This window comes from Cyanistes caeruleus, chromosome 4 (assembly GCF_971803275.1).
Source record: "Cyanistes caeruleus chromosome 4, bCyaCae1.hap1.1, whole genome shotgun sequence".
NCBI lineage: Eukaryota > Metazoa > Chordata > Aves > Passeriformes > Paridae > Cyanistes > Cyanistes caeruleus.
Genome location: NC_141704.1, coordinates 38,003,396 through 38,029,158, shown reverse-complemented (window position 1 = coordinate 38,029,158; position 25,763 = coordinate 38,003,396). Strand labels below are relative to the sequence as shown.

The following is a 25,763-nucleotide window of genomic DNA, read 5'->3' as shown; positions in this document are numbered from 1 at the left end:
TAGTGAATCAATACCCACCAACCAAACACCTCTCTTGAGAATGGTTAGGCAGCATATTTGCCCTCTGATCTTCCCAGAGGAGTGAGGGACAGCTTTAATTCTGCTTTGCATCCCTTTAGAGCAAACTACTGAAATATTCAGGTAAACACAAACCCAGCCTTTTGCTCCCACCTCACCTTTTTGCCAGCCAGGGCTGTCTCCCTCAGATAATTCTAGCAAAAGAAATTTTCACCTTTATGGCCAAATCCCAAACTTCTGTGACAGAATTTAAAACTAGCAGAAACAGCTGTTAATAATCCCTTTATAACCTTGCAATGAATTCAAGCCTGAATCTAATTCTGCAATCATTACTTCTGAAGCCACAGGACCTCTTCCTAAGGAGAAAGATCTTTAAAAATATCAGAAAAAGCAGTGTGACTGAGTCATGAGTTTAAGCTTGTTTCATTCCAAAGGTACTTTTGAGAAGTTTGTGTCTGTCCATGTGTTGTCCTAGGGGAAAAACAAATACAGCAATCTCAACAAAAATAACAGAAGAAATAAGTTTTTGTATTGACTGCAAAAGAATAGCCAAATTCATTCCAAGGACAGAACTAGGCTGGAAACTAACACAAGAATGTTTTTCCAGTGGAAAAAAGATGTTTTCACCCTGAAAAGAAGTCTGAAGCCAAAAACACCTCAGATAGGAATCTTCCTTCAATCAAGAGTCACTGCTAATTTCCCACACGGCTGTAAATCAGGATCACGTAGATGCAATAAAAAGCAAAAAAGCTCATATACCAGCAAACAAACAACAACAAAAAACCCAATCAAAATTTATTCCAAAAGAATATGAAAATGGTATAATCTCTAAAAGATGAAAGGCGTATTTGCACTCCAATTTACAATTCTTTAAATCATATCTATTTTCCCCATTACCTTGTTTTCAAATTATTATTTTCCCCAGTCTTCTCAAGAGCTACATCTCTGGGCCCTACGTGTAGCCAAGAAAATCAATCTGAGTACAAAAAATAGGTGACTACTTTAGTCTCTGAAAAACACAGGTGAAGAAATCTCTTCAGGAAGGGTGCAGACATTTCTGTAATTCTCACCTCTCTAGTGCTTACACACCTTGGTGTCAGCCTCAGGTAGCTTTCCAGACCTTCATCTGTCAGAGTATGTACAAGACACTGTACTAAAGAGACAGCACTAAGCTTCTCACTTGCAGTCAGTGCAACTCCATGTGAAAGGCAGCGGAGCAGATGCCTCAGGCACCCTGCTGAAAGGAAATGAGTTTTCAGGAGCCAGGGAAGACAACCTCGAGGTGCAAGGAAATTGTGAAAAAAGCAAGAAGAAGCCTTTTTTGGGGACTGTGATCAGAATCCTTTTTCCTCAGAGGTCTATGGGCTATCTCACCCCAGTAATCTGCTGCCACTATGAAGCCAAAGCAGATCTTGAGGATTGTTGTGCTACACTGGTGGCTGCATCTTGAGGCAGCTGGGGTGCCAGAGCAACATGCATGTGAGACAACATGTGCTGTTAAGAAAGCAACATGATAATCTCCTCCTCTCCCTTCCCATGCAGTATTGGGCACTGCTCATGGTCTGCACACACACAGGTGCAAACATGCTCATTCCTGCCCTGAGTTCTTCCCACACAGAGGCAGAAGTCCCCATGCTTGGTGCTTCCTTGCTGGTATGAGCAGAACCACACACAGGACTCCAGCTGAGGATATGGAAAAAGCTCCTCTATGAGCATAGGTAAGCAAGTAGGAAAAATGAGCAATGGATGAGAGGAATAAATGTGATGTGACACTGAAATGCTCTGAGATCTCAGACACGGAGATCTGTGTGAGGGCCCCTCAGTAGCATTTAAATCAATTCTTCCTAGCAGCCATGGAACATGCAACATTAGGATTCCTGTGGGCCTAATTTAGTGCAGGTAGAAACAACAGCTTTAACAGCCAATTAAACAAACTTTTCTCCACCATCCACTTTGATCTGTTGCCTCTAACAACTGTCCCAGCTGCCTGTGGTTAAAAGCCACCCCTGTTGCATGGTCCAGTTTAACTGTGGTAGTTGCTGGCCTGGAGGATCAAAGTACAAAGGGGCTAAAATGCAGAAACCTCATGGAGGCTGTGACAATCAGTAGCAAGTAAGAATGGCAGCTTCCATGTAGGTTTTGGTTCAGGACACTGTCCTAACCACACTGATGAGGGCTATAGCCGCAGTGACTCCTTCCTTATGTACCTATAACTGTACCCGTATATACACACCTGTGTAGCCTGACGCCTAAATTTGTGTTCTAGTATCTGATACTGATTGCCACAAGAGACTTACAGCGTGTCCTGGTATGGCCATTATTCTACCACAGACAGATAATCAATAGCATCTTTTCTCATGACTGCTGAGTGCCTACGGGTGCTTTTTCAGCAGCAGATGCAGAATATACATATCCCCACGATGTCCCAGGCTGCTAACAGCCAGCTGGATCCAGCTGCATCAGTGATGTCCTGAGGCACGCTGCCACCTTGTTGTAGTTTAGAGAGATGACAGCAAGCACCCTTTACTCCAGCTTCTTTCACAGCAACATTACCTGGCACCCAGAAAAGTGTTCCTGGGCTTGGTGTTGCAGAGGAGATGAAGTGATGAAGGTGCCGGCTATTTATAGTAGAATCTGGGAGTTCTGCAGGACATGACAATTCAGTGTGGATGCATTAAAAAAATACTTTCCCCCTTTCAGCCCCTATTGTACAAATTGTACTTAAAAACATTTCATTTGATGGGTTCTGGTTTGTCTAGAGCAATACAAGCTTGTCTAAAAACTGAAACAATGTTCCACAACAATCAGGATAACACATCTAGACTGCCTAAGTCTAAGGACTGTGTTGCTCTGGGTAAATTCAGTATGAAACACTGTCACTCACTACACACAGATGTGCAAAAAAAACAACCTATAGGAGGCCAAGGAATGAGGAACTTTAAGAATTAAAGTGAATTTGGTCTGTTGATATATCTGCCTGTTCAGAATATCCTCTGCACACATCCTGGAGCTTATACACATATACAGGTTTAATGGGTTCATCTTAAAATAGCCAGTTTTAAGAGCTGTATTTTTACCCACATAACCCTGGATTCAAATGGCTTAAAAGTGTACAGTCATATAGCTTTATCTCCAGTGATACAGAAACATTCCTGAAATTGACACTGCCCGTTATCATGGTCAGTGTCCCACAGAGGTCCTCTCCAAGATACAGGTTGGGCTGCTTATTATTTCCTGAGGTGCTTGTAGAATTTATACCAAGAATCTGGGAGCAATTACCATAAGGAAGACAAAGCAAGAGGGCAAGTTAACTAGTTAAAGAACATGAAATTTAAATCAAACAGCCTTGTTTCTGTGCCTCGGGATAGGATTCCAGATGTTTTGTAAGGAAACAGAAGACAAGACAGTAAGACATATGAAAATACATCTTAGCAGTAATGACTTGAAAGCTCTATTCTTGTAAAACAGAGTGATACAGTTCAAAAGAAAGGTGTTCAAAAAGGTTTTAGAAAAAAGAAAGGCTACAGGTGAACTAATTTTTTTAGTTTTAATAATTTAAAATGCTAAGAGGATTTATTTAAGAAGACAATATGTTCTGTTCAGACATTTCCTGATATCTTTTATTTTCTGCTGTCAGCAAGAATAAAATGTTACCTTATGTCATACAGTCTATAGCTGAGAGACTTGATGGTGCTGTTCATCCCATTCTTTGTTTCCTTCACATTAATTAGAATTGAAGACTGAAATCGTGTGACTCTCAACACCCAGGAGATATGTAAATTACAAGGGGAAAACAGCTAAGGGCTTGCCTGCATGTGTTGCACACCAGATAAGGCAGTACTCTTTCCTTCCCCTTTGCTATTACAGCGTTTCCACTGCAGCATGTTTGGCCACAATAAGATATACAATACTACAAGAGCTATTTCTGAGCTCTCCTATCAGTGTACACACAATGGTAACAATACAAGTCTGCAATAACCAGGAACATTTTGATATGACATTTTTCTAAAGGAAACCTTATTCCCTTGATTTCTGCAGGAAAGGGAGAAGCTGCTCCAGAGCTTCAGGCCTGTGGTTAAAGCACTGATAGAAGACCAGAGTTCTGCCTTTGAAGATGAAATGTTGTTTTGGATGCTCATTTAAAATTAGTTTTAATTGATTCCCTTGCATAACAAAGACAGTAGTTTCTGAAAAGTGCTCACCAAAAGGAAATAAAACCGCTGACACAATGTGAAGAGCTGAAAACAAAGTGATGCAGCTAACAGATTTATCTCAGGGACATGGTGCATCTTGATTTTCTTAGATGGTTTCTGCCTAATGCTACCATGCAAAGGCTCTTCAGAAATCGAGGGATGATTTTCAAAACATCCAGTTCTGGACACTGATACTGAAAGACACTGAGAGACCTCACCTGTCACAGAATTCTCTAAAATTTGTTCCTGTATCATCTTTTGCTGTTTGAGCAAGATAATAAGAAGAATAATCACTTCCATAGCACTTGATGGCCTTGATAAGTGAAAAAATTGAACAATATTTTTCTTTTCTCCCACCCCCAAGAGAATTTAAAAAGCAAAAACAAGCATTTTCTAAATTTCTAGCAAAACAAAAAATTCAAAGTATTCTCAACAAAATCACACATTATTGTTTAAAACTTTATTTTTAATTAAAATAAAACAAAATAAGGTGACTCGAAAAGCAATTATATCTTGGATTTTCAGACCAAAAAATCTGAATAATGTCTCATTCGTATGGAATGTGATAGGGACACCAAGTCCGCTTTATCTCTCAGAAGAAAATCTGTTCCATTTTATATCTTTAAAGATTTAACTTAACTTTCTGTTTTATTCCACAGAGGAATTAAACTAAGGTAAACTGGCAGTAGATAATCAGAGGTAGCACCAACACTCAGCAATAACTTGAGCTGATGTGCATTCCTGGTGTTATAAGGAAAGATGCTACTCCACTGCAACATACCCCTCTCTTCTCTTTCCCCCAATCTTATGTTTTTATTTGACCCCTTGTTGTGGACTGATAAAGTTGCGTATTTTGTAAAACTAGTTCTGCTGCTTGTAAATGGAAATAATATTTCATCTGGTATAAAAAAACATGCTGAGGTACATACTGCAATTTTATTTTCTTCCTATATTTTTGTGTTGAATACTGTGCTGTATCTTCAGGGGTTTGAGCTCTTCTAAATCATTTGATATAACAAACCAAATAAACAGTCCCCAGATAAACACATGAATGGAAACTATCACCTTTGCTATTAAAAAAAGGGCTATTTAAGTTGTATAGTACAGAGAAATAAAATGCTTCAGCTCCTCTCAGACACCATTTGGTAAAGAAATATTGTGTTAGAGATAAAGAAGTATAATGCTTTTACTTGCCACAGTTGTAGCAACTAGGTTTATTGGATTACAAGGTACTAAAAAAAGTAGCAGAGCCTGTCAGTTTTTAAATTATTTTGTGCCTTTAATGGCAATTTTTATACAGCTGCTCTCAGAGCTTCTTCACCAAATCGCTCTGAGAAATTTCACAAAAGGAACAAGCAAGTCCTTTTAAAACCATACTATGAACATCACTATGAACCACATCTTTAAATAAACTGCTGTCCTCTTTAGAAGGAAGTTCTGACTGTGAGTTATTCTAATGTGAAAGACAACATATGGGGTTTTTTTGACTTGTATTTCTTGGGTCTTTACTAATGAGGGCAGCCTTCCAGCCCTCCTCCAAGGACAGTGGTTGTTTATTCTCTGGCTGTGGGGGAAGAGAGACAGTGAAACTACATGAGTGCCTTGTGAGTCACAGAGATAATCTGGGGTACAGGTGAGCTCAGCTCATGGTGCTCCCAGCTGTTAGATCCAGCTTGTGAACCAAGCCCAGCAACCATTTCTTCCCAGAGAGACCGGTCACTGCTGCTGCCCATAGTGAAATTCTTCAGCCAAATAAAAACTGGAGGGGAAGGGACAAATCTTCAACCCCTTTTTGCCCTTTTCTAGCTCTTTACCTTCTGAAGATCTTAAACACTTAATTATCAATGGTAAAAACAAGGAGACATACCAACCCCTCCACTTCATAACTAGCAGCATCCAAACAGGCACTGCACCATCACAACAGGAAGTTCTTCTTATGACTTGCCAATGTTATGACACAACAGGAACTTGATTCAGCAGGATCCTCCTCTTTCCAAATCATACAGAAACATTGTGAACTACAGAAATTTAAAATTGCTGCACACCTGTAACTCATCTGTGCCTCCGATGCTGAGCTGGCCCTGCTGTCCTGTAGTACAGGAAAAAACATCTAGCTATGTACATATTGCCAAGTTGTTTATTACTGAATCATATTGCATCCATATGTATCCTAAGCAATCTGTTGCTAGGTGCTGATTTATTTAATAACTTAATGGAGTTTGAATAGTTTCCAGAAAAGAATGCTGGACCTCAAGGTTGTATTGTTATTTTGTTCAAATGAAGCAACATTAGCTGAAAAAAACTCTCATGAGTCCTCAGCAGAGGTAGGAAAAAAATAATTCTGCATTGTGGCAGACCTTGAAATCAGATCAAACAGCAACTGTGAAGCACCCTCTTTTGAACTGCAAAAGTAGGCAAAAAGAACTATTTACCCTTATGCTCTTAAAGTGAGATTAGATCTACAGTTTGAAGAGACCGGTTCAGAAACAATCATAATCAACAAATCTTTCACAAGATGTAAACTATTCAGTATACAATAAATCTTTGAACTGGATGATCTTTGGAGATTTATTCTGTCATACCTTCAGTCCTGTAATTTTGCATCAAACTGAAACTGAAATACCCAGTTTTAGCCTTAGCTAAATGTAAACAGATCTTCTTCTATTTCCACAGATTGTTTTGCGCTAGAATATGCCTAAATATCTTGCAGAGTCCATTAAAGTGGCATTCTTTTTTTGCAGGAGAGGAAGGGCAAATGATTCTCAGAAAATTGCAATGGCCCCCCTGGAAGTCACAAAGCCCTCAGGATGCTCTGTGGACTGGGGGCTGTGGTGACTGCAGACCACCAGCCCCTCTTCAAGGTATAAAGACAACACCTGAGGAGTGTGTTTCTTCTGATGAAGCAGACTTGTGGCTGGTGAGACTGCATGCAAGATAAGGTTTGTCATACCTCCCAAAGACATACTTTGGAGTCTTCTTGTGTCCACACTAGCGTTCTCTCACTACTTCAGCTGATGTTCCCCCAAGCACCTCCCTCCTGGACATGGGGGTGGTGGAGCATGAGAGTGGAGAATCCCATTGCAAATTAATTTGCCACATGCACTTTGGCACTTTGACACAGGGATGCCTGAAGGACCAAGCTGGGCAGTTGGGCAGGCACTGGAGTCATGTGGCAGGCATGGTGGGTGATCATGAGGGTCACAGAGTCCTATTTAGCTGAGTAAGGTTTCCTGGTTGAGCAGGGAGCTCTGGCATCCAGCCCTTGCCAGCAGGGAGCACAGGGATCTAGCCCATGCAATCAACACACCAGCTTGTCATGGCAGGCTATACATGGGCACAGACATGTTTAGAGATTTCAGAAGTTTTTTATGACCTACCGTATGTGTCTAAAGTCACCTCAATCTGGACTGAAATTACTTACCAGAAACTGCTCCAAATGTTGTAGTTATTTTATTTCCCAAATATTTATTATTTTGGTATTTAGTAGTTTGTGTCACACCAATAAATCCAACATGCGAATACACTGTTCAAAATGTTGATGCTGTTGAAAGATTGTATCAAGGGCACAGAGAAGCATGATTAAGTTCCATGTCAGTGAGTTCTCTCATTTTTGTATAACACATACTGTTTGATGAAAAAAGGCTTTATTACAATAAAAGGGAAATAGCAACTAAACAGAAATCATGTCATGCAGAAGCATAAATCATAGGCAGGTCTGACAAACCAATACCATATATTAAAGTTGCTATGGATGCCCTGAGGCAGATTTTTTCAAGTGCTATGAATATAGACAATTGAAGGTACATTGTAAATTTGTTCCAAAATGTGCTCACCTTCAGCTGGTGTTCAGCATGGTGCTGGCATTGAACCTGTCGCCAACAAAGCTGGAACCGTCTGTTCCCAAGGAAAACCTGACCCAAGTTTGCAAGTTCAGCCATTTAGGAGTAAATGTTGCAGTATTCCTTGAATCATGGAAGGCAGTGATGGACAGGATTTCACACGATTTTCCAAAGCCACTCGTGTAGCACCACCTGCATTTTTGGACTCTTTTTTTCTATCACCATATTCTTCCAGTTTTCAGGTTTGTTAGTTTACATTGGCTGTAATTTCCATACTTCTGACTTGATTTAGTTAGCCTAGCTCCCTATGAAAATCAGATTTCCAGGATCAGTCTGTTTATATGCATGTAATAAACTTCTAATGCTGATTTCAGGCCAATCAGACCGATACTGGAGATCTCAAATATGATGAGCTCTCTGTGTATTTTGTAAAACCAGAGTGAAAGATGCCAAGGTTTTGATTTTGTTGGCCCATTAAGTTGAATCAGGCAGCCTGCATGTAGCTGTCAAAATATTTGACAAAGGCTGTAAAAAAAGTATGGGAACTTCATAGGATACATGGTAAAACAGAAAATGATAGTTTAAAACTGAAAGAAAGGGCTCAAGACCACAGGAAACTGAGTTTCCACAGTATTCTCTGTAGCCATAGGACTTGACATACACACCTTTGTGAACAAGATAAATTTATAACAGCAACAATATTTAAGCTAATATTAATGATGTGATTTTCATTACTAAATTGTCTTCTATAATAAATGGGATTGCTGCTGGAATCTGAGGGAATTTAACAGCCCTGCTGGACTGGCCATCTCTGCACAATGCTCAGTAAAGACGCTATGTAGTGTCTGTGTGCCTAAAAGAAAGAACAACAGTCTCTATATGTATAAACTAGTCCAACAGAGAGTCAAAACCTAACTAATGGCTCCTGGTTGATTTTAAACCCATTGCAATCAGTGGTTGGCTAACACTGGCAGTGGTGATGGTTGTGTGAACAGCACGGAGCAGCAGAGCAATAACAGCTGAACATCAGTCCCAGCTGCTCCCAACACACCTATCCCTGTGTCACTTCTCATTCCATCTCAAATAGTAATTTCCACAAGAAACAGATTTCTCTGCTTTCAGCAGGGCAGCAAAGAAACCAATATTTCTTAATACCACTTCTGGGACTCCTGCATCACAGTTGTTGGAAAAAACTGCTAGTTTTTAACCTAAAATTTAATTAAAGTATCTCCAGGATTTTCTCTCCTATAATTTAGTGACACTTATCTCACAGGCTAACCAGAATTATTTGCAAACTGTTATGGCTACTGCAGACAAAAGAGGTCACCAAGCTGCAGCAGTAGCTGTAATTAACACAGGAGCATACGTCAATATGTAATTGACTTCTCAGGGAATTCAGAGCAGCCACACAACCAAGCAGCTCTGACAAGCTTTTGGCATCTGGACAGCAGCTACTCCTGCCACAAGCTGGAACAAGAGTAGGAAGAGACAGAGAGGACCAGTTTTTTCTGCAAGGATTTTTCTAAGGTCTTCTTCTCTGGATGCACAGTCACATTAGATCTGTGAAACCCACCCTGCTTAGGGATCCTCAGTTTAGGTGAGCAGCAGTGATGGCAGAATTTCAAAGCTCTTGGCCAGTCAGCAATTAATTACCATGGCATGAATGAGAGGACTGCAGGACTAGGTATGATGAATATGGGCTGCAGCTACCAGGATGATAGATTGTGCCATTGGGTTGGAATGCAACATCTCAGCACAAACAGGAGCCTTAGCCAATCATATAATCTGGAATCTGGAAGGAATGGGCTTGGAGCACAACTTTTTGCCCGTGACAGCAATGTATGGATAATTGTAGAGAGGGAACAGCTCTTTGAGAAGCAAGCTAATAATTGTATTTTTTTCTCTGTAGTTAGTCCTGATAGTGAAAGGTATAGTCAACAACCCCCTGATCAGAAACACGGACAGTGACCATTTAAGAAAGTTAGAGAGCCCAGCCAGATGCATGTGGTGTTTTACAAGGGTGGGACACCAAACATCCCTAATCTGAAATGAACCATAAGGTGGCACTGCTTTAAAACATTACCTGAGAAGATTTTCCCTGACATTTCCTATGCTCTACAAAACCCCAGAGTTTCCACTTTTAATTTAAGTGAATCAAATCATTCTACAGAAACCTCAGTGATACAGTGAGACTGCACATCATTTGCATAGGAATTTTCACACAAATTATTTTCTCAGAAATTGCTACATTTTGTTCTGAAAACCAAATGTCTCAGATACTTTTGTTCAAACACTGCAACATACATTTTAAAATTTATGTTTGTGTGTGTAACAGCCAGACCCATCTTCTCTTTATACAACCTCTGGCATCTAAGACCATAAAGATTTTGCTCTGTCTCAGCTGTGTGGCAACAGCCAACAAAGACATTTTTCTAGTTCACATCTAATGTGCAGGACAAACTGTCAGATAAAAACAGTCTTTGCAAGTGGAGACACAGGAAGTTCCTAGTGGTTATAGTAAAATGAACTACAGAGATACCCTGTCTATTGATTTGCTGTTAGGTTAGACCTGGCCACCATTTTAAATGAATGGTGAAAGGGACATAAACCCATATAAAACATATAAAAAGGAGATTATGGAAGTCTGAGAGAGAATAGCAGAAGAGTGTGATTCTTAACAAAATTCCTGAAGAATCTCCAAATCCCATGGGCACAGAGAACCAGCTGTTGGTTTTGTGTTAGGGTACAGTGCCAGTTTTACATAGCACAAGAAATGGAAATGGGTCAGAAAATAAATGCTCACCAACTGCAGAACCTTCTGTTGGGTTGTCATGTAAGAGCCTAACTGATCTGAAAATAACAAGGCCATGAGTTCAGGTCCCCCTTGATCTTCTATATCCAGCCAGTCTCCAGTGCCCTGTAAAGAACTCCTCAGCTTTCAGGCAGTCCTTTACTAAGAACAATGCAAGGTCTTCAGACCACTGTTATTTTTGCAGTCTCCACCACATACTTTGTGGTCAAGTATCACCTCCAGCTACCACATGCTATGCAGAAGAACACATTAGGAAGAGAGAGCAGAACTACCTGAGCTTAGCTTTAGATATTTTCTTTCTTACAGGTACTTTTGATCTATCTTTACATCTCAGTAGTGACCTTGCACTGGCACCCTTTCAACCAATAGACCAAAGTGTTCAAAAAGCCAGCGAGGTAATAAACAGGCCACAGACCCCTTTCCAAGTTAACTGCATGGTAGAATGATGAACCACTGTCAGACTACAGCTGACTTCAGGATGTGCAATTGCCAGTGAATTGACCTAGGTTGTGCGCTGAAAGACAAACAACATCTATTCATTGATGCATCTCTTTGGATTCATCTATTCCCTCTGCCCACAGAGCAGAAGACATACTCAACACTCAGTCTGGCAGAATGCAAAGCAGTTAAGTGAAACAGCTGGAGAGACACCACAAGTGTCCACACCTATCTACATGAGGATGTTCTCACTATTACCTTACTCATGTTTCAAATGGGAGAATAGGCTACCTCATACCAAGAATGTAAACACAGATCCCATCAGAGTCTAGTGATTCAGATGATTTTGAGTTGACCCCTACCATTCTGACAAGGTAATGGGAAGATTATTTCAACTGCAGTTAGCTGCAAAACTTTCCATGCCTTTAAAATCCAAAAGACAGTGATAGTGGGAGACAGGAGGATGGATGAACCTGTGAATATCAGCATTCTGAGTTAATCAGATTCTACCAGTAAGATTCATATGATGAGTTTTAGTTTTTTGGGTTGTTTTTTCCTATTTTTATCATCCAAGATAGTCTTTATTGCAAATATCACCATAGGAGCAGTAATTAATTCAAATGAAGTGGGATTTTCTCTAAATGAGCAAGAAAAACATTCCAAAACATTCTGAGCTTCAAACCTTAACAAAAAAGGTTTTGTATTTATCTTTAAAATTTTAAAATACAACTTCTAGAGAAATCAAGACTTTTTTTAAGTCTGCAAGTACACTGTGGAAAGACGGAACACTGGCTCTCTTTATGAAGTAGGCTACCAAATTCTCCTTTTCTGTCCCCAGTCATAGCTAATTGAAGACTACCAGTGGCAGTGAGAAGCTCTTGGACCTACTTGACTTTTACAGATCTTTTTGAGTTGGATGCTAACAGCAGTTACCAAACTGGAGCTCAAATATTAAATACTATTAAGTCCTTTGAATCCAATACAGAAGCACTTCAATTATACAAGCTTTGTGTCATCCCAGATGAGGTCATGATTCTTAAGGCTCATCACATTGAATATTCCTGCCATATTTGGAAAGCTTGATTATCAAAATTATCCTTTGTCCTTTGTGTCTCATGGATAATTGAAGTTTAGACATTTCATGCAAAACAGGTTTTGTACCTCATTAAACAGACCTGTCTGTATTTCCACAATGTAATTCCTGAACATAATCTGCGCAGTTTACATGCTCACGGCTGGACAGCATGATTATCGTAATCATATCATAGGCTTTAAGTCAGAAACTTCTAGAAACCCACATATCCAAGTCTCTAGCTTTGGAAGCAGATTGATTTTTATGTACTCCAAACAGGCATGAAAAATGGCACCATTTTGTTACGTTACTCAAGCTGTTTAGCTGAACAACCCTTCACTCAGGTCTGATGTACAGTGAGCACTAATCATCACTTGATTTTAGCAAGAGGGAAAGTCCAGAAGGCAAATCATACACAGCTCAATTGGTTTAAACTAGTACTACAAAAATGTGGCGTGCAGATGCTAATTCTCAGTCTGTTGTAGCAATGCAGGATACTTAAACCGAGTAAATTCAACATGTGAGTTCACATACCTCCTTTTCTAGATACTGGCAAGGACTACACAGAAGTCCTCAATATGAATTCAACCCCGTGTATTTACCCCAAACACAGAATTACACAGCAGTACCTGTGAGGCAACACTCAGTATAAGACACACAACCGAAGTCTGAGGGAAAACCAAACATTTTACTCATTGACCAGACCATCTTCTTGGGAATCACCCACAGAGTTCATAACTGCCAAAGCATCACAGGAGTCTTGTTCCTGGGTAGCAGCATGTACCCCTGGCTAACAGAAAATTCTCAAATATAGCATCTGTGAGAACTGGGACATCACTTGCACCTTTGTTTTCACTAAGACAGAGGATACATTAATCTAATCCTGCACTTTGAGTAATTTTTGTCCCTCTTTCACACCTCATTATCTGAAGGGCATCCTAACAATATAAGATAGTTGAGAGAGACCTGTACCCAAAGTCCTATTTGCAAGGCAATGAATACCATGCAAAGGTGATGGCTCTGAGGGGTCTTTCAGGAAAGAAGTGGGTAAGTGAGGAGCAGTGAAAGAGAGCAGGAAGAAAATATCTGATATCTGCCTCAGCCCACTGACTACAGAGAACATGGAGCAGCAGTGAAAGCCATAGAAGGGGACCAGAGAGTAAGCTATAAAGGAAATGGGATGAGCAACACAAACTTCACATAGCAGGAGAAGGGGACCAGAGCTAAAGAAGACAGTCATAGAGCCTGGAGGTAATTCTGAAAGGATGCAACACTGGTAGATGTACTCCAAGAGGACAGCAGTGTGATTGAAGGTGGGAGGCAGCATTTGTGGGAGCACTTCCTTTGGAAGGAGAGAAGAAAGGGAAATGCCCACAGTAGTAGTAATTGTGAAGCTACCTAAGGTAATGGAAAAATGCCCTTTGTAGCTTCTGAGACAATGTTACTGCAAGCAAATTAACCAGATCAGCCTTCAAACAAACTGAAGTGTCATACTGTTTGGAAAAGTTGAGTAGAAATGTGCATCAGAATCAGCAGGGATACAGCTAATGAGTTTTATGCCATTTAAAATACCTCAGAAGGGTTGTTTCATGGATATTTCAATATGCAGATACTTAATTTGATCAGAAATGTAATTATCTGTGGCCTAGTTCTTCAACATACCTAAGTATTTGTCTTATAAGATATTACTCCACATGAATCTCTAGATTTATATAAATACATATATAAAAGTCTTGAATTACGTTCACTGAAAGCTGATCAGAAAACATTAGTGCTACCAGTAAAAGAAATAGCTTACAGTTTTTGCATTAGTAATCCTGACTAGGTTTTCATTTTTACCTTAGCTTTTTATTCATGAAAGAAGATTCTCCCCTCCAAAGAGAAAGTTATTTTGTACAGCTAGAATTAGTTGACAGACTTCACTTGGTAAACTTAATTCATCATCCTGATTTCTATCCTTTAGTGGTCACTGTATTTCCACACATGCACTCCTCTAAACCATAAATCCAACTGTGGGAAGGCAGTTTCCATAGGGGTGCCTGGTTGAAGTTGAGTTTATCTCTTTGCAGGATTAAGCCCTATGAAGCAGAAGTAGCCTGCAATACAGCAGAGGTCAGAGTACAGTAATTCTCTACTTGAGACTGCAGATTATATCTCATGTGGCAGGTTGCCAAGGAGCTGCTAGGAGGAGAGAACAAATACAGATGGGAGGAGGTGGATGCAGCAAGGGTAGAATTACACTGAAATGGCATTGGCTGTGAAGTGTGACAATAACAAACAGTAGGAGAGGACAAAGACCAGGACCTACATTGACCAGGAAAGGATGCTCCAGCCGAACTAGCAGAAGAGTCCCTGAAGGTCCCAGCAACACTTCGTCCAATGACTGAATTTTCACACCACAGCTCTATCAGGCATCCTCAGCCCCAAACCACCCCCTTCAGCTCCTGTCTGCTCCCAGCTATTGCCCAGAGACACAAGGCCCACTCCTCACATATTCTGAAGGTGCTATCCCTTTCCCTCTCCTCCATCCTGCTTTTCAAACTGAATTATGGGGAAGGAGAACTCACATGAGAAAAGTCTGAAATTGCTAAACAAGCTATAAAAAAAGCCCCTTAGTAAGCTCAGTGATAGATATAAAAATTTCACAGCTTTTCCCAGCAGAATCACTCAGCTATTTCAAAGCTGCACTGGTTTCCCAAGCACTAGTTAAGGAACATTTTTTTGTTCAGGAGAGCACTGATGCATGTGCCTACACAAATGTATGCTTTTACAACACAGCAACTTAGAAAGGCAATTTCCAGTTGTCTTGGATAAGACAGTCATTTAAAACTACAGGTTTTCCCCTTGGCTTCTCTGGCAATCTTTGCACCAGAAAATTTTCTCTCTTGCTCTCCCATGTACTGTAGTGATAATATATATTTACATCACTTCATGGTGGTGTCATGAGGATTCATTAAAGCTTACAAGCACTCTGAAGACAAGAAGTCCTACAACCATTAAGTTATGTCAAGGCAAGGGCTTTTTAATGCACACTCCGCCATGTGGTGAGTATCTCTCCCACCCCCTTCATTAGCATCTCTAAGCTGTTTGCCAAAATCTGTCCTGTGGAGCAGCAGGACCCTGTATAGGCCCAGGGGACTGAACCATTCAAATGAGTAACAGTGATGATCTCAAGCACAGCAAAAATACTAAGAACACACACATACTTTAAAAATTCCTAAGAAGCAGTGCCAAGGAAGAAAATGTGCTTATGAAATCAAAATGGACCCCAGAAGCAAGAAACAAGTGAATTGACTGGGAAAAGTATTACTTTTTCTTCATTTGATTCAATGCCATGATTCCCTCTGATTCAGTGATTTGTGTCTTCCATTTCTAAATTGTATTCTGTCTAAATATAGTTATCACAGAGAACAGAAAACCCAGCCTGAATGCCTGGGCACTGGTTACAGGCAGGCTATTCTGGAGGTGGTGGATCAGCACAGCAGAACCAGCATTCAAAAACCACCTCCAGTGTGCTCAGCATTGCTGAGAATAATGACACCAGCATCTGGTTCATCAGGAAGCTCCTCTTCCTCTCCCCTGTCCCACCTCACCCATTGAAACCTGGTCCACATACAGTCCCTGGACCTACAGCTGGACACAGAAGCTCTCTGGTTGACTTCTCATGTACAGATAGTCTTTTTTCATCTGTCCCCGTAGTGCCACAGTCTGACAGTGATCCTACACTCTGATCTAGATTCACTGAGGAACCACAACTGGGAAACGAGAGCAGGCAGGGCAGGTTCCAATAAACTTGAGCCACCAGCTCTTGAGGACATATGATGTGAGACACAGCTACCCCCCACCCAAACAGCCGTGGGTTTGTCCCCTGAGCATCAGGATCTACTCTGGCTCCACCAGCTGTGCACAAAGGAGGCACAAGCAGCCTCTGCAAATGCTATAGCCTGTGTTATTCTTACAGCAGCATTCTTATAGCACTGTTCCCTATGCCTAGCTTGTCAAAGCACTAGCTTGCCCTCTCTTGACAGCAGTTCTAAAGCTGTATACCCATACCTGAGAGGTTCTAGTGAAAGAATGTCACAGGAGATCCATAATTCAACATCAAGCAGCGCAAAAGCAGGTCAGGACACCTGCTGGCACTGCCCCGAGCCCAGCTGGTGTCAGGGCGACTGCGGTGTCAGGGACAAGGTTCAACCTGAGTGCAGCTGCCCAGGACTCCTGCAGGTAGCTCCTCTCCCTCCGTGCATGGGTCAGCAGCAAGAGTTGCACTTCTGTGCTCTCTGCCTTGCACTTCTGGATAATGGGGCCCAGGGAGAAAAAAGATTTTAGGCAGCAATGTGGAATTCCAATGTATTTAAGAGCTGGCAAAGAGAATATGGCCACTTGTAAGTCTGAACACTAGTTTGCCACAGGAGGCTTTATATGATTTCTGCAATTCTAGGAAACTTTTCTTTAATGAAAACATTCTGTCACCACCTGTCAGGAATAAATTTAGGCAAAGAAAACAAGACAATATTGAACAAGAAGGCAGGATCTTGCAAAACAGAGCTGATTCATCCCTTCCCATTCCTCCCCCCATCCTACTCCAGGCACCATGCCGAGAATACATTAACTTAACTTGCCTGGGGATTTACATTACATTACTATCCATTACCAGGGACTTCAGATTCCTTTATTCTCCACCAATGCCGTATTCCTGCAAGAGAGTACTGAATAAAAGTAACTTCAGTTTTTCTTCAGTTATTCAGTTTCTGTAGTCTGGCAGCAGAGGTGCCAAGTACAAAAGCCTTGACTACTCAGTCCCACACCTAGAACGGGAATACGAATGTATTAGGATATAAATCTGTTATTTTTGTCTCAACATGCATGAATTACCTGAGTATTATATATGAAGATACACAGTATTGCTTGCTAAATCTGCACTCCTACTTTTTAGTATCTGAAAACAGTAGTTGAAATAAGTCACCTGTTGTAGGACAAAGTTAAAAGCTACTCTTGGACAAAAAAACCCTCTTGAATCACACATTGAAAGAACGAATAATAAATAACTATCAGAAAACTGAGGCTTCTGTTATCACCTAAGGCTAGGGATATTTTATTCTTCACACCCTCAACTCATTCTACACAGACATGCAATGACAGCACTCAGGATTGCAGCCTAGAAAGTTCTCTGGCTACACTTTTCCCCAGTAATTAAAAAAATTGATATTTATTCATGTAATATAACACTTATCACCCTTCAGAAGGACCTTTTCCCTGCTCCTTTCCCTCATTCAGTTAGTCTCATGCTCAGCTGCTCTCCTGGAAAAAAGCACAAGAAGGAAAAAAAAGCACAAAAAGTACAGTTTGCCCAGACAAGTAGTTGACCTGGCAGCAGCAAGTGGCATTGAAAGCCTCGACAACCAGCCCTGCTTTCAACATCAGAGAAGGGAACAGAAAAAAGAAAAGGCCATTGAGTCCAACCTTTGACTAAACATCTCCATGCCAACTTAGCTATACCACTAGTGCCATGTCCAGTCATTTGTTGAACACCTCCAGGGATGGTGACTCCACCACTTCCCTGGGCAGTCCATTCCAATATTTGGCAACATTTTCAATAAAGATATTCTTCATGATATGCAACATGAACCTCCTCTGGTGCAGCTTGAGGCTCTGTCTCCTTGTCCTGTTGCTCATTGCCTGGGAGAAGAGGCTGAGCCCCACCTGGCTACAGGCTCTTTTAGATGGCTGTAGAGAGTAATGAGGTTCCCTCTTTGAGCCTCCTTACCCTCCAGGCCAAACACCCCCAGCTCCTTCAGCCACTCATATGACTCACTCTCCTGACCTTTCACCAGCTCTGTTGCCATCTCTGGGCACTTCAGCACCTCAGCATATTCCAGAACTGAACACAAGATTTGAGGTGTGCCCTCACCAATGCTCAATACAGAGGGACAATCACTGTCCTCGCCCTGCTGGCCACACTATTTGTGAAACAGTCTCTAACCCTCAGGAAGATCCAAATAAATTGAATCTAAGTAGTAAAAAAGCAGTAGAAAATATGTATCTTCAGGCTTAAACATAAAGAACTAGCAAAAGGATATAAAAAAAAAACTTTATTTTTGAGCAAGTCAATTTATCATACATCCGTTCACACTCATTAACTCAATTAGGCCAGTACCAAAGGTTTGCCACCAGGGGATATGTCCTTTTTAAACAGTTAATGGAGTTTTAATTAACTGTGTTACCTGAAAATATATCTTGACAAAAAGTAAGATAATTGAAATGCATCAAAAAGTGTGTTTATTCATCTGTCCAGAAATAAACTGGAAAAGACAAAGAGAAAACATAACAGAACAGGTTTTAGAATACCTGAAAAGAACACAGAACTACTAGGAGACTCACAGATTTGCCTACTGGGACGAATAATTGTATGCTAACAAATGCCCAAGATAAACAACAATAAAACAAACAAACCACAACAACAACCACCTCAGACCCAAAAAACTAATTTACTAATTAGTAATTGAGCAATTAGTCATTCCTACTAATTTAAACAAAAAGACAGAAAGTAGAATATCTGAATCAAACTATCAAGCATTAATACTGTATTGCTTCAGGGGAAAAATTATTTTTCTCCTAGAAAATGTTTTTATTTCCCATAGAGAATGTTTTAGCAGGGCAGAAAAGGGGAGCTTTAGCCATTATTTACATCATCTTACAACTGGAGACTATCAGAGGCTTTTGGAAGTTTTACTTACTCTTCAATCAGCTAGTCTCTCCCTTTTTTTCCCTTGCCTGGATTTTTTCATATATGTTTCTTAAAGCTAAGATTCAATCATCTTGTCAGTAGGACAACATTACAGCAGTGGAGAACATATAGAGGAAGGGATGTTAACTGTGCCTTTTGTGCTAGAAAGTGCTTTGTCTCCTCCTCAGAACAAGAGGAAATAGATATGTTCATCCTGGCCCAGGCAAGCTTTCAAGAAATGTGCAACCAGCCTTTCTGACCTACCCCTGCCCTGAATGGCAATCTTGAACAAAAGAAACAACTTCAATCAAATCTTTCTGGGGTTAGTTCAGTGAAGTCTACATGGTTAAGACATCTTAGCCTTCCTCCATTTCCTTTCTCACAACATCAGTCTCAAATTATGTATATGTTCTCTGAGACAACATAGACTCATAAAACTTTTCTCAGCTGACATGCTTAATCAATATCTGACAAGCAAGCTCAACAAAAAACAAAGCTCTTGGTTCTGTGTTGCTAGATGGTAAGGAACATAGTGGTTCACATTAAATCCGTTCCTGTATCTTGGCTGGAACAGTGGCCAACAGTGGATGTCTTGGGAAGATTCCCATGACTAGAGTAACCATGTAATGCTGCTCTCCAGAATAATTCCCAGCTGCTAGAGATCTGCAGCTCAAGGGGTTTTTGAGCCAGCAGTGTTCATTTTATCCTCAGGGGTTTAGTCTATGTGAATTTGAATCCATGGAAAGTCATGCTTCCCCCAAAACCCAGTGGCCAGGAATCTCACAGCTAAATTCCTCTGCTCTGAACTTGAGGGGCCTGATGGTTTCATTTGATTTGACACAGTTCGTTTGGTGACAGAGATCGAGCAATCAGTCACTTTCTAATTCCTCCTCCCCATGTCACTTATGCCTTGCTGTCCTCTCTGCTTATCAACAGAGGTGGCAGATAAAAATATTACCAGTAAAAAAGGCAGCGGAAAGCACATCAGTCATTTACACGCTATTTTAAAAAGTGAACCCAGGGACTTTGATACATAAACCTCACTGACTTTCCATTACATTTTGATTCCTTATTGCCCACCCTTAAAAAAATTTACTCTAGAATCTTAAGAAAATAAATCTTAGGACAGATTTTAAGTAGATGGTAGATATATCTGACATATTCCACTGACATTTCTTTATACCACAATGACACCTCAGACTTAAGACCTTGAAAACTGCAGGAAATTCACCCTACCTTTTTAACATCCTATTTTATATGGTTGAGCAGAATTAAATATCCTTCCATCATCTATTGTCTGCCACAGCACACACCACTGCTGAGCCTGAAGTCTCAGTCTCATTCCCATTTTGATCTGTTTTTGCATCATAGACACTCTTGGAGAAGAGATGAATCCTGATGCTAATCAGTTGAATCACAATTCAAAAAAAACCACAAAAGAAGCAGAGATGGGAAAGATGAATTCCTTAGCAAAGAGGAATGCTTGAGGTAAAGGCGGGAAATCCTCTCCAGTCCTTCAAAACCGATGCTGATATCCCACTGAAATCCTCATGCACATCATGAGATCTTCTAGGCACTTAAACACCTGCAGGCACCTAATTTCACTGCAAATTCACTAAAATCTGCTTAAACTCACACACGTCACAGCATGCCCAACTGTAGAAAACTCTGCCTGTCTGTGTGTCCTGCTTCTCCCAAAGGCAAGAGCCCCCCCTGTTTGAACTAACATTCTGTTTTGGAGTCTGGATTTATTCAGTGCTCCCTCGTGGCAGGGTGGCCTGTGCCTTAGCCAGTTAAACTGACTGCATGTTAACTCAGCTGAATCTATTGCTTAAGTAACTTATCTGTTGTCATGGATTTAACTGCTAACACATTTCATATTCCCTGAGGGTAGCCAAAATAGTAGAGCCTCTAAAATAGTTGAAAAGGAAAATCTCTGTATTACCTCGACCCTGAAATTCAGTCTTTGACTGACAGTATTATATACTATTTGAAGGCAATTTCTGAGCAGATAAATATTACAAAAGGGCATGTTTCTTCCCCAGCAGTGCCATAGTGCCACTCTCTCCCATTATCACAAATTGTCCCAGTTTTTGCCCAGCAAGTTGTAAAGACCAGACAATGACAACTTGGTAAAAATAAAGCCTTCATTGTGCTCAAACACCTGATGAATAAATTTTATAGCAAGCACTGTTCTATACCTGGCAAGGTATATTCGTCTCTCCTCACTACCTTATGAATTAAACAGAACATTAATAAACCAGACTGTCTCCCTCCCCTTGTAAATACTTGCAAGAGTAGTCACTGATTACTGAGTATCAGAGCACAAACCCACCTAAGAGTATTAAATGATACATAATAAAAACAGAAGAGCACACAATTTCACCTTCATTACAGATTTTGTTTAGCCCAGCCTGGATTTTCAGTATATTCTGCTCATACTAGTTTCTTCTTTCTGTTGTTCCTAAATACTAATTTCTTGTTGATGTATTTGATTTTCATTAATTTCCAAGTGTAGGTACATCTTGCCTGAAGAAATAACAGTGGCAGTATTTGACATGTGAATTTGTTTACCCTAGTGAAAATGAACAAGGAACACAGCTGATAATCAGAGAGATAATATAAGCAGACATAAGTGAGAATTTATATCTAATATGTACTTCAGTGATCTGGTGACAGACTGCTGAGACTGAATACATTAACTCCTAATATGGTCAATTAAGACAGGTAGGTCATCTGGCAAAAGACACTGAGAGGAACAAATCCAAAGAGACAAGATTGTTGAGGTCTGGAGAACTGGCTTTCCATCTGTTAGCTGGAAATGTAGCCTGTCCTCTCTGTTACCACATTTCTGCAATATCTAATAGACAGCTTGTCTCCATTAACTACAATGCCAGTCTACTGTAGTTGAATGAAGGAAGGAGGAGGTATGCAAAAACAGGAAAACAACCTCAGGAATTTTCCTCCTGCTTACATATGCATTAGTATTTTCTTACTAATAAGGAAACTAAGTGAAAAGAGAAATCAGATCTTTCATGTGGAGTGAAATCAAATGGCCCAGCCTCAGCTGACATAAGTTACACATCCAGCTGCAGCACCTACATATTACACAACAGGGTTCATACAAGCAAGAAAGTACTTGGACATGTCTATGCTATCTATGTCATCTCTAAAAGAGCTTGAAGAGCAAGAGAAGCAGTGGTGGCCAGGAAGATCTGTACACACACCTATCACATTTTTGAAGTCTGAAAAGAGTGTGTAGAGAAAATAAAAGGGGGGGGGGGGGGGGTTCTGTCTGGAAAGATCAAATACGGTGTTAGGATAATTAGTAATCAGTGATCTCACTAGTATTCCAAGGATTTTAGGAAGTGCTCCCTTTGTGAAGAACAGGTTGGATACAAGTAGCTGGAGGAGACAAAAGGGGTGGTAAGCAGAGGCAGGCACTTGGTAAGAGCTGTTGAGCTGAGCTCCAGGCCCAGCAGAGAATCTTAAAAGCAGCAGGCTAGCAGAGCATTGCTACTGCCCATCCTTCCCTGTCCATGGTGCTCTCTGTGCCTTGCTGCATAGTGCCAGATCTCACTTAGCCTGGATGGCTCTGCTTTCTTCCACAGACTGTGACAGGGACCTGACAAACACAATGAGGGTTGTCAGCCTAAGATGTGCTTCTGGAAATGGGAGCAAAAGTGCGGAGGGTGCTGCACAGAGCATCGCTGTGCCGCTCTGGAAGCCCCAGCCTCTGCACAGCACTGCTGGCCTCAGGTCACCAGCACCTGAAGGACTTCATTCCACTTCAGTGACTGGAGCGTGGGGAGCAGGCAGGCTCCTCAGGGAGACCAGCTCACCTGGGGAGCCAAGGGCTCAGCTTAGGGAAAGCCCACCCCATCCACACAACTCCTCCAGCTCCTCCAAAGCACCAACACTTCACTGATTCCACCCATCTTCACAGACTTATTTTCTCTGCATTACACTTGAAATTCAGTACATCCCAAACAGAAAGGGAAAGAACATTATTTCATGTCTCCAGCCACAAACCCCAGGTTTTTGTTATGTTAATGAGGCACCCAAAACAGCTCTTTTACTTATTGCTTCTTTATGAGCATAGATGGCATTGGAAAACATGAACCAAATGGAAAGCGTAGATTTAACACAAAGTTTTTGACCCATAGTAAATCCCACACAAGAGCTTGAGCCTTCCAACTCAGTGGTCAGTGCCCAGCTTTTATATATTTATTTACTTACTTTTGAAGCAATCACCGAAACAGTAACTACATTTAGGGACTGCAAATCAGAGGGGTCTCAAATGTTAGGCTTCCTCTTGCTGGCCATAAAATCAAATGACAGAGGAACAATAGAAAACCAGGGGTTTCTCTGTGTTTTATGTTCCCTTTCTCACAGATATAAAAGCAAAAAAAGGGGGATGTTAAAATGGAAATGGTAGAAAATACTCTGGAACAGCAGAGAATAAAGAAGAGACAAAACAGTCAACACTGAAGTTTCATACTCCATCCTAGAGAACCATGGCATGAAATTAATTTTCCTGTTGGTTCAACACATGACTACTGTTTTTCCAAGACAAGCTAAGGACTACGAACTCAGTGAGGAAGGTTGCCCAGCAGGATGCCTAAAGTAGAATCTGAACACTCCTGATTCAGGACTGCAATTTCTTTTTGTTTCTTGCTCCATTTTCCTAAAGGGAGTTTTTCTTTCTCATACAATTTGTTATGCATCCTTCATTAGCGCTGTGTTGCCTAAAAATTAGGAATTATAAATTTTTTCACTTTAAGCCAAAGTTAGCTTAGTTTAACATCTCTTGACAGTGTTCTAGTTGTGTACAGCAGAGGAATTTAGCACAGGTGGCCCAAAATTCACACGGAGGTCACTTTGCGATGGACAGCTCATAAACATGCAGCACAAAACAGACTGACAGCATAAACCAACCCTCAAAGCCTGATTCAGCCCTTGAATAGCCACAGAATCAGGTATGAAAAAGAAACAAGGCTCAGATACCTTGTATCCACAATCCTCAATGTAATTTCACCGTTTAATAAACCATTAAGTTCAAATCTTGACCACCTCTTCATTTCCTCTCCTTGTACCAAAGGATAGGCAGTGGAAGAAGAGAAAACCAAATAAAGCATTCGTTCCACATTATTCAGTAGGAGAGGGCAAAATTAATCAGCTTTCTCTTAACCAGCTTGTCCAAACCATATAACAAACACACAATAATTAACACTAAGTGTAAAATACTGCTATTTTTAAAAGATTAGCAATGTAAGGCTTATGGAGTCCAGCTAAGCAGAGGGTTCCTCACAAAACAAAGAGAAATCATCTTGTTTGTTCTGTGTTCCCCAGGCTCTGCCAAACCAAGTGCAGCCTTTGCAACCTGGATCCGCGGCTCAGAACAGCTGAAGAGGATCCCAGGCTCCAACCACCTCATTCACCAGGAAGTGATGGAAGAGATTTCCCTTGTCTTTTAACAGGAATTTTGAGAGATGTCTTACTACTCCAGTTGTCTGAGCTACTGCACACTTAGGCTAATGGGCCCAAGGACGTAACAACAAAATTTGGAAAGATCACACAAAATGGGAACAAGACAGGAAAAACAGCGGGACAAGAAGCCTGAGCAGTTACGAGATTCACTCTTTTGATAACGTGCCTTCTACACTGGCAATATCCTGTTACAGCCTGTTTCAGAATGCAGCCCAAGTCTACCTAGAAGGGAAGCTTCCCTTTTTGGAAGGAGAAGTGAAAATTGTGATTGGAGCTGGATGTCAGGGAACGGATCCCTGCTGACTTTAATAGCCTTTGGTTGCAGTTCCAAAGCGGAGTCGGGTTGGATACCACGCTCTCCTCGGCTAAGAGCTTCGGGTTATTTTTCTACACCTTTATAGCAGCAGTGCCTTCGGCGGTCATGAGAACCTTGCGTTCGCCTGCGCACAGGACCACCAGCGCCGCTGCCTAGTGTGGACGGAGAGCTGTTCCCTTCGCCCAAGTCTATCCGTGCCCGAGATCTCGCAGCCGAGGGATCGTCTGTAGCCGTGCAGGGAACAAACAATAGCGGCGGGGGAAGCCCCCGGCCGCCGCTCCCGCCCGCCCCGCCGCCCGGCCCCGGCCGCTCGGCACTCGCCCCGCGCCGCCGCGTTCGCGGCCAGCGGCGGCGGCCTGCGGGGAGACCCCGCGCCCCGGCTCTCCGCCGCCGCCGGCATCCACGGCAACTCCGGCCGGAGCGCGGCCCGCCCGGGGAGGCGAAGTTTGCCCGCACCTGGGACCGCGCCCCTCAGACCGCGCCCGCGGCTCCGCGCCCCGCCCGCCCTCACGGGCGCAACTGCCCCGCGGGGCCGCCCGGCGCCAAGGCGCCACCTGGCGGGGCCTCGGCCGACCCGCCGCTGCCCCCGCTCCCGTCCCCGCCCGGACTCGCCCGGCTCGGCGCCCGAAGCTGGACGGCGGCCCCGCGCCCACCGCGCCTCTCCGGCGAGCGCGGTGCTTACCTTGCGCAGCATGCTGGGCGGGCAGCGCCGGGGGCTCCCCGCCGCGGCGCCGCGCTCTCCCGCCCCTCACGGCGCGGCGGCCCCTCCGTGCGCGCCGCCCGCCCGCCTGCCCGCACTGAGCGGCGGCGCAACGGCTGCGCCCGCCACGAGGCAGCGCGGCCGCGGGGGGGGCCGGG

General features: G+C 42.0%; 1 protein-coding gene across 3 annotated transcripts in view; it reads right to left on the bottom strand.

Moving 5' to 3' along the window:
• TMCC3 (transmembrane and coiled-coil domain family 3) overlaps positions 1–25,684 on the bottom strand; it is a 129,549-nt gene extending 103,865 nt beyond the window's left edge. The window contains exon 1 of one of the 3 annotated variants that reach the window (XM_086887755.1): positions 25,588–25,684. In XM_086887755.1, the coding sequence (XP_086743881.1) occupies positions 25,588–25,599 (12 nt within the window). In that variant the 5' untranslated portion in view covers positions 25,600–25,684. Of the gene's footprint in view, positions 1–176; positions 243–25,587 lie in introns of those variants that run through there. The other 2 variants (XM_086887752.1, XM_086887753.1) reach the window with 2 other exon arrangements.
• Positions 25,685–25,763: the final 79 nt, after the last annotated feature.